This window comes from Numenius arquata, chromosome 13 (genome assembly GCF_964106895.1).
Source record: "Numenius arquata chromosome 13, bNumArq3.hap1.1, whole genome shotgun sequence".
Taxonomy (NCBI): domain Eukaryota; kingdom Metazoa; phylum Chordata; class Aves; order Charadriiformes; family Scolopacidae; genus Numenius; species Numenius arquata.
The window spans coordinates 12330052-12338835 of record NC_133588.1 but is presented as its reverse complement, the minus strand read 5'-3'; the positions used below and the strand labels follow the sequence as shown (position 1 = coordinate 12338835).

Sequence of the window (8784 nt, the reverse complement as noted above, 5' to 3'; positions counted from 1 at the left end):
ATGCTCCCCGGGGCGGGGGGCGGGCAGGCGGTCGGGAGTGGGGGGGTGCTACAGTCTCCACCTCTACCACACACCCCAAAATCCAGGGTGGGGAGGAGGTGCAAGGCTGTCCCTGGCTGCTGGGGAGGGAGTGGGTGGGGTGGCTGTGGATTCTCTGTTGGCTCATAAGGGGTTGAGCTGGACATGGAGGTCTGGAGGAGGGTAAGGAGGTGGGAAATGCTACAGCCCCACACCTGATCTTCTTCCCCCCCCACTTTGGTGTGTGTGTCCCCCCCATTTCTTGCAGGCTTGAAGACCTGTGTGAGCAGCGGGAACGGCAGCAGCGGGACCCCGGCGGCGTCCTCGGGCGAGAAGCACCTGCACGTGCCCTCCATCATCGTCACACCGCCCACACCCACGGGCACCACGCTGTCCCGGGAGTCCCGGCGGGCGGGGGGGTCACCACCGTGCAGCCAGTGCTGAGCGTGGGGACAGGGGGACACCGGCCTGGCAGGATCCATCCCCGCTCCACCGGCATGAAGACGCAGCCACCGGGATGTGCATCGGCCGGACCCAGCACCCCGGGAGCTCCCCTGGGCTGTGTCGGGGGAGCGGGGGGCGTGTTGTCCCCCCAAAAAACATCCCGAAGCTGACCCTGTGCCGGATGGGGGGCCACAAGCGGGGTGCACCCCACCAGCCCCCACCTCTCCACCCAGATTGAAAAAACCAGTTACAAATGGCACGGGAAAAATGAACTCGGTGTCGCCTGCAGCCCACCCTCGTGGCCCTGCCGGATCGGCCCCATCCCGGGGAGGGAGCCGGGGGCGATGCTTCCCAGGGAGCGGCGGCACCGGGAGCCGTCGGGAGAGGCGGGAGTGTGAAAGCAGATGGAAATTTAATTTTTTAATGACAGCAGCAGATGGCAAAAGACATGCAAGTGGAGTCGCAGCGTGGCAGAGCCGTTTATAGAGCGGCCGGCGGAGCCGCAGCGTGTGCTGGTGGCACCGCGGGGGCTGCTCGGTTAACGGAAGGGGGGGGCGGTGGGACCCTCCTCCCGCAGCCCCTGGGGGAGGGTGGGCAGGAGGTTCCCAGGGGTTGGGATGGAGGGATGGATGATGTGGTGCATGGAGAGACAGCAAGATGAGGGCTGATTGCTGCTGTGAGGCATGGATAAGCGGATAGAGGATGGATGGAAGCCTAGATGGATGGATTGATGGAGCCATGGATGGAGCAACGGATGGAGCTATGGGTGGATGGGCAGGTGGATTGATGGGTGGGTGAAGACGTGGATGGGTGAGTGAATGAAAGGGTGGATGTATGATTGAGTGGATGGATGGGTGGGTGGGTGGATGGACGGAGGCATGGATGGATGGATGGATGGAGGCACGGATGGATGGATGGACGGACGGAGGCATGGATGGATGGATGGATGGAGGCATGGAAGAGTGGATGGATGAATGGGTGGATGGATTCGTGAGTGGATGGATGAGTGGGTGGGAGGATGGACGTATGGATGGATGGGTGGGTGGATGAAAGGATGGAGGGATGGACATGCTGATGAATGGAGGGGGGGGCGGATGAGTGATGGCGAGTGCCTGAGCACGGGTGGCTGCACAGGGACAACCGTGCTGATGGACAGACAGTCCCACAGGAGAGAGGGTGCACAGGCGGGGATGGGGTGCTCGGACCGCGCCAGGGCACCCCGGGCTGAGGGGACCCCCGGGGGCACCCACCCACGGCCTCGGGGTCCCCCCCACGCGTGTCCCCGGGGGGCGCTGCCCCTCACGGCCGCCAGGGGGCGCCAGCGGCGGGCGCCGCGCGGATGCGCAGAGGGCGGGGGCGGGAGCGCTGCGGTCCCCGCGGCGACCTGGCAACAAGTGCTGAGCGCTGATTGGCCGAGCGCCCCCGGTGCTCACCGGGATTGGTCCCTCTGCGACACCCCACCCGCCCCAGACCCCGGAGCGCGGCGCCAGTTGGACAGCCAATCAGAAACGGGTGCGCCATGCTGACCAATGGCCGACCAGCACCGCCCATAGGAAAACCAATCAACGTGCTCCGAGCCGCTCCAGGCCCCGCCCCCAAGCGGAGACCGCGAAAACGCGCCCGGCGGCGGGAAGCGGGGCGCTGGGGGCGGGGCCTCGCCGCTGCCCAGCCAATAAGGAGGGCGGGCACGCGGTGGTCCTGATCCCGGTTCCGGTTCCGGTTCGGTGCCGGTGCCGGTGCCGGTTCGGTGCCGGCCCGGGACCCCGCGCCGCCGGGGGCATGGAGCCGGCCGAGGCGGAGTTCCTGGCCGAGAAGGAGCTGGTGACGATCGTGCCCAACTTCAGCCTCGACCGGATTCACCTCATCGGGGTCGGCGGGGACGGGGACGGGGACGCGGGCTTTGGCGGGGGGCTTGGGGACAGGGCTTGGGGACAGGCCCTGGGGGTTTGGGGGGTGAGAGCTGGGGGGTTTGGGGACAGCCCTTGAGGGTTTGGGGACAGGCTCTGGGGGTCAGGGGCTCTAGGAGATTAGGGGCAGGGCCTGGGGACAAGGTTTTGGAGTCAGGAGCTGGTGCTTTTAGGGACAGAGCCTGGGGAGACTGAGGACAGGGTTTGGGGGGTTTATGGACAGGATTTGGAGGAAGGATTGGGGCTGGGGGATTAGGATTGAGGGGCAGGAGCTGGAGAGGTGGGGGAACAGGGGCTGAAGGGGTCAGGAACAGGCTGGGGGGTTTGGGAACAGGGAGAGGGGCTAGGGGGCAGGGGAAGGAGCTGGAGGGTTTTGGGGGTCTGATGTGATGGGGACAGGGGATTTAAAGGATTGGGGGACAGGGGCAGAGATGGGGAGGAGAGGGGGCAGCAGGCTGGGAGGGGGGACAGGGCAGCCCCCCAGGAGGTTTTGGAGGGGGTGGTGCTGTCCCCCACCTCTCCGGTGCCTTTGCCCCTGGCACCTGAGCTGGGGCCTGGGGGCTGAGCCCCAAGTTGTGGCAGCGGGTGCCAGGATCTGCCGTGCTGGTGCTGCGAGCTGTCATCCACTGCCATGTGCCTCTGACAGCACCTCAGCCCGAGCCCGGGGGGCTGCGTTTCCAGGATAGATGTGATTTCTGGCTGTGACTTCTGTGAAACGCTTTGAAATAGAAAATGCACTGGAAACGTTAGTTATTGCTTCTCAAGGGAGAGGAGGAAAAGTCTGAGAGCAAGAATTATGGGAGCGAGAGGAGGAAATTCAGATGCTATTTGACTCAGGCTTTTCAAAATCCCCTGGAAACTCATACTCTCTCGAGATGGCTGAGGCCAAATTAGCAGATGAGTACTGCAGTGTCCCAGCCCTCGCCGCTGCCTTATTCTTGTCTCCAATTTGTCTTCCAGGGAGATCTGGGTCCTTTCAATCCTGGCTTGCCGGTGGAAGTGCCTGTCTGGTTGGCCATTAATCTGAAGCAGAGGCAGAAGTGTCGGCTGATTCCTCCAGAATGGATGGACGTTGGTAAGAACGGCAGCTTCAGTGGGTTGAGCAGAAACACGAAATCAAAAGCATCTCTGGTTTTCACCATTAGTGAAAAGCTTAATTCAGCAAACACACAGTAACTCTGAGAAAAGGATTTAATGTTCCACCACTGAAATTCCTAATATTTACAGGAGATGTAATCTTCCTAGTTAATTCAGGTATTTAACTTCTGTTCCTCTGGTGAGGAGGAAGAACAAGGGTTAGATTAAATCCGCAGCTCAGCCATTCATCTTCAGCAGCAGCCACTGGTCTTTCTGAGCAGCACTTGCGTCTCTTACGAGGCTTGTTCAGAAAGAGTTTTAGGAATCTCATGTGTCACTCTGTGAGGAGGGAGACCTTGGAGAGCATATGTGTTTTAGTCACTGGTTCATTCACTCCACGGAATCATTTTCCTCGAGGGCATCAGAACTGGGAGGTTGTCTCTCTCTGTAAAAAGTGAGAACCGTGGCACCCTCCATTTTGTCATTTCAAGGGAAACTGAGAAAGACAAGAAGTAAAGGCTAATGGAGCTGCAATAAGAGGGGGAGCTGCACCAAGCATTCCTGCTTTATCCATTCGGGGGCACACACACACTATTTAGTTTTGTGGGTGAAGAGACCGTTTCCTGACAGGTGATCAGTTTGGGGATCAAACTGGTGTAGATCCAGCCTCCCGGCATGGTGTGCTAAGTGCGGCTTCAATGGCCTCATCAGCATCCTTGGGTGCTTCATTACAGAAACCTTTTTCTGTCCGCACATTGATTCAAGCCTGAACATAGAGTTGGTCCTACAGAAACAGCGCGTGGCTTTTCCTGGGTGGGGGGTGGTAAAACTGTGCCTGGAGCGTTGAAGGTCTGGCAATGCCTGACTGTTCCTGGTTGTATTTTAGAAAAGCTGGAGGAAATCCGGGACCGGGAACGTAAAGAGGACACCTTCACTCCAATGCCCAGCCCCTATTATATGGAACTCACAAAGCTGCTGTTAAACTAGTAAGTAGGAAATGTATTGTAACAGTTTCCGCCTGAGTACATGCTTGCATAGACAATTTTTCAAGCTTTCGTTGGCAGCAACCCCAGAGGGCGGTGGGAAAGTGAGAGTTAATGGAGGTTTATTTCACAGCGTGCCAAGATCTCGTTGCAGCAGTTTTCTCATGGTAACTTTGCATTTCAGTAACTTGGGGAATTGCTTGTTCTGCGGCCTGATAATTGGGGCTGTGCCGCTTTACTGAGCGGCAGCTAAGCGTAGAGGCCTTGAGGATCGGCAACACGTTCCATGGCTGCAATCTGTTCAGCAGCCTAAACCCTCCAGGCTTCTTCCTTGGCTCTCCTTCAGGAGGAAAGCTCCTCTTTCCTCAGCCTGAGAAGCAGGAGACCAGGGATATTCCGAGCCTGAACTCCTGCCTGCTGAGGCATTTCACTTGTAAAATGTGCTGGCTGGTATTTTTCTCAGCGCGGGCTCTTCTGACTTTAAGCCCTCGATTACGGCGGGGTGGTCATTTAAGCACTGGCTTTTCCTCTGGAGATGATGCTCTTGGCGTGCGGCTCCTTCCCTCACGCTAGAATAACCCTGACAGCTCTGTCCCTGTGAATTGATCTGATCTCTCGAGGTCCTTATGGCAGCGCTGAATTGCTTTAATGGGAGGATGTGGCACAACTCGTACAGTCCTTTCAACTTAATACTCTCTGATAGAGCCACAAGAGCACAGAGCTGGGGCTCTAATCGCAGCTGAGTCCTTTCAATTCCCTGGCTGCCTGTGACTTTGGCCGGGTTATTGGCCCTCCGTGTACCTTGTACCAGCTGGGCAATTAAAGAGCAGAAGGATTCTAGTGAGAACCAGATGCTGCATCAGGGCTGAGCATTCCTGGGTAAATAAACTATCCCAAAAATCCCAGCAGCAGAAGTACCAGGCTGGATTTTAATGTTGAGTTGCAGATTGTCTTTTTTTTTTTTTTTTTTTTTTTTTTTCCCCTCTGTAGCAAACTGCTCTGCTTATGCCTCAGAGGGCTGAAGAACTGCCAACATTACTTACACCGGTGACATAACATACGAGTCCCTCACAGCCTGTTCTCATCCTCTCTCTCTCTCTCTCTCTCCTCCTCCACCAGCGCCTCCGACAACATCCCCAAAGCCGACGAGATCCGGACGCTGGTGAAGGATACCTGGGACACCCGGATAGCCAAGCTGCGGCTCTCTGCGGACAGTTTCGTCAGGCAGCAGGAGGCTCACGCCAAGGTGCGGCGGGGAGGCGTGGGGGGAGAGCTCCGCCAGCTCCACGCTGGGAGGGTTCCAGATGCCGCGCGAGTGTGTGGGCTTGTGACTGATGAGAGCTGCTCGTGAAAATGCTGGTTGGGGCATGTTTTTCCTGGGCTGTGGGTATGTCAGTTGGGAACCGAAGCCATATGCTGAAACCTCGCTTTATGGGCCGGTTGCAGCTCCCCCTGCGTTAGGGAAATAGTGCTCTCGTTCCTCGTGTGCTGCTCTTGGCCGGGGGTGGCAGCTGGGCCCGTCCCTTGGGGTGTCACCGAAGGAAAAGCGTGGGCCGCAGAGCTGCTTTCTGAGTTCCTTATCCTCTGCTGCGGCAGGGCTGTTTCCCCATATTCTCCTCTTTTCTCTTTTAGCTGGATAACTTAACCCTGATGGAGATCAACACCACCGGGACTTTCCTTACTCAAGCCTTAGATCACATGTACAAGCTCCGGACCAACCTTCAGCCTGGCGAGAGCAGCCACTCCCAGGATTTCTGAGGAATGAGCCGGGCCAGCCCTCAAACCTCCCGGGAGAGGGCAGTGGAAGGAAGCAGGCTTCGTTCCTCACCCCTGGACCTTCATCTGGCCACCCTCCACCTCCCCACCCAGATGTCCCGAAGCCACCTGAGCCTCCTGTCCCCTCCGCTGCCTGGAACCCCTCCTCGGCTGCGGGCAGGCAGGCAGGGGAGAGAGCAGGCAGCCTCACGGCCGGATGGGAATCACTCCAGAGCTTCCGATGGCACGGGAGCATCCCTGCCCGGCAGCTCCTACATGCTGCCTCTTTGCAGAGGTGGCCTCTCTCTTGGGTTCAGAGATCTGCTGGGTGCAGGTGGTGGCTTGCCAGCGCCTGGCTGCTGTCTAATGATGTCAGGCGGATCTCTCTGCCCCGGGGAGCGTGGGTGTACTTCATAGAGGGAACTTCTGAGGGCAGCACAGGCCACACACTGGCTTGAAAGCAATGAATTTCCAGGCGGTGCTTCGCCATGAATTTTCTCAGAGCCTTGAAAAAAGGGGGAAGATGTGCCGGCAAGGAGAGGTGTCTGCTGCTCTGCTGGGGAGATCAGCTGGGAAGCAGATCCATCTGCTCTTTGGAGAAGGACAAAAGAAAATGGCTTTCCCTCTCCAGAGCCAGGCTGTCTTGTAATATCATATGTCTGACTTTTTTTTTGGTTTTTTTTTTTTTAAATCTGAAACAGTGCGTATAAAATAATAATAATAAAAAAAAATAATAATAATTGCAGCTGAGTGAACGGCATCAGATTAGTCCCCATGTTGTCACCCGCTGTGCATCAAGCGTCCGTGGGTTAAACAACGCTTGGAAGAAGCCGCCGCTCTCCTCCTTTGGCTCCGGCCCCGTTCCCCTGCGGCAGCCCGACGGGCAAGGGCAGGATCCTCCCCGGCGCCGGGCTGCGTGGATGGCAGATGTAATTATTACGGGGTGGGGGGGAAACGCCGGCTCCCACCCAACGGCATCAAGCCGGGAGCGGTGCCCTTCCCCGAGCATCTGGGCCAGCCTCTGCGTGGCTCCTGCTTGCCATCTGTGCCCTTGCCCGCCTGGGCTGCCTCCCCCGGGGCCAGGTGAGGGTGGTGGGAGCTGCCCCCCCCCCCCCCCCGGCCCTGGTCAGGCTGGGGGGGGTTGCTCAGAGCAGGGCTGCTTTCCCATCGCCACCCCTGGGGGAGAAAGAATCCTTTGCCGTCGTTGTGGAAGAGTTTATTATTATTATTTTGGATGTTTTCAGAAATTACATCAATATATTCATAAATACCTAATTACTACATTCAACAAATAATATATTACATTACAATTAATTCAAACAAGTACACTTAGAACATGTTTAGGGGTGTGGAGGGGGTTTGTTTGTTGGTTTTTTGGGGTTTTTTTCCTCCTTTTGGGGTGTGGGGGGTGTGTGTGGATTTTTTTTTGTTATGTTTTTCTTTCACAGCATCTAAAGGGCCCCCAGCGGGCTCTGCCTCCCCTTCCCCTCCTCTGGCGCAGCTGCTCCAGCGATGCTGCACGGGGGGGGGGGGGGGGAAATAGGCACAGACAGACACCACCGCTCCCCACGGCCCCGGGTGGGGGAATAATTCTGAGAAATTGGTCCAATTAAAAAAAAAATAAATAAATAAACCACCCCAAAAAAAAAAAAACCCGAAACAACAAAAAAAACCAAACCCCACCAAAAAACGTGATTATGGGCTGGCGAGGGAGGAAAGTCTGGGTACGGGAGCTGCTACTGAGTGAGAATCCATCCCAGCCAGGCTCCTGCCCACGGCCTCATCGCACGAGGGATAAATTGCTGATGATTTTCCATCCCCGGCTTCTTCTTTCCCTCCTTCCCCCCTCTCCCCTGCCACCCCCCCTCCCCCCTCGGCACACGGGAAGGGAAGCAGCCAGCGTATTTTTTTTTTTTTTTTAATTTTTTTTTTTTGCCGTGTTAAAATTCATTGTGAAGCCCGGGGTTGGCAGCGGCGAGGCCAGAGGCTGGCGATGCAATTGGGGATTTAAAAAAGATTAAACTAATTTCTGTCACAAGGGCTTTTTGCTTTTTAATCTTGCAGAGCTTTTTTTTTTATTTTATTTTTTTTTGATGGGTGTTTTTTTTTTTTTTTTTGGCTTTTTTTTGGTGACGCCAATAGGAGACCGGGGGGGTGTGTGTCGGGGGGGGGGGGGGTGGTGTTAATGCTTTCTTTGCGAGTGCAACAAGGGAATTTAAAGCAGCAAGCAGAGGTCACCTTTTCCTGCAGACATGAGCTTGTCTCGTGGCGAATTTAAAAAAAAATTAATAAATAATTTCACTTTTATTTTTATTTTTTTAAGAAAAAAAAAAAAAAGCCTCTCTGGGGAGTCGGGGCACGCCATGATTAGAAAGTGCCTCAAAAAAAAAAAATGGCACTTTTTGAGTGCCAAGCCTGAACCTGCCACCGTCCTTCACCGCCGGCGGGCACCGGCAGAAGGAGCTCGACCCGGCTTGCCCCCGTGGTGCCACCAACCCCATGGACCCCACGGGCAGACCCTGGCTCCCCCCCCACCCAAACTGCCTCAGCACCGCTCTGATTGTCTCAGGATTTTGGTGGGGGACAAGGACAGCCCCCCC

General features: G+C 56.5%; 1 protein-coding gene across 1 annotated transcript; it reads left to right on the top strand.

The window, feature by feature from the left end:
• Positions 1-2191: 2191 nt before the first annotated feature.
• GINS2 (GINS complex subunit 2) lies at positions 2192-6892 on the top strand. The gene is made up of 5 exons (XM_074158098.1): positions 2192-2331; positions 3330-3444; positions 4333-4432; positions 5549-5675; positions 6062-6892. The coding sequence occupies exons 1-5, from the start codon at positions 2242-2244 to the stop codon at positions 6185-6187; spliced, it is 558 nt and encodes a 185-aa protein (XP_074014199.1). The 5' UTR covers positions 2192-2241; the 3' UTR covers positions 6188-6892.
• Positions 6893-8784: the final 1892 nt, after the last annotated feature.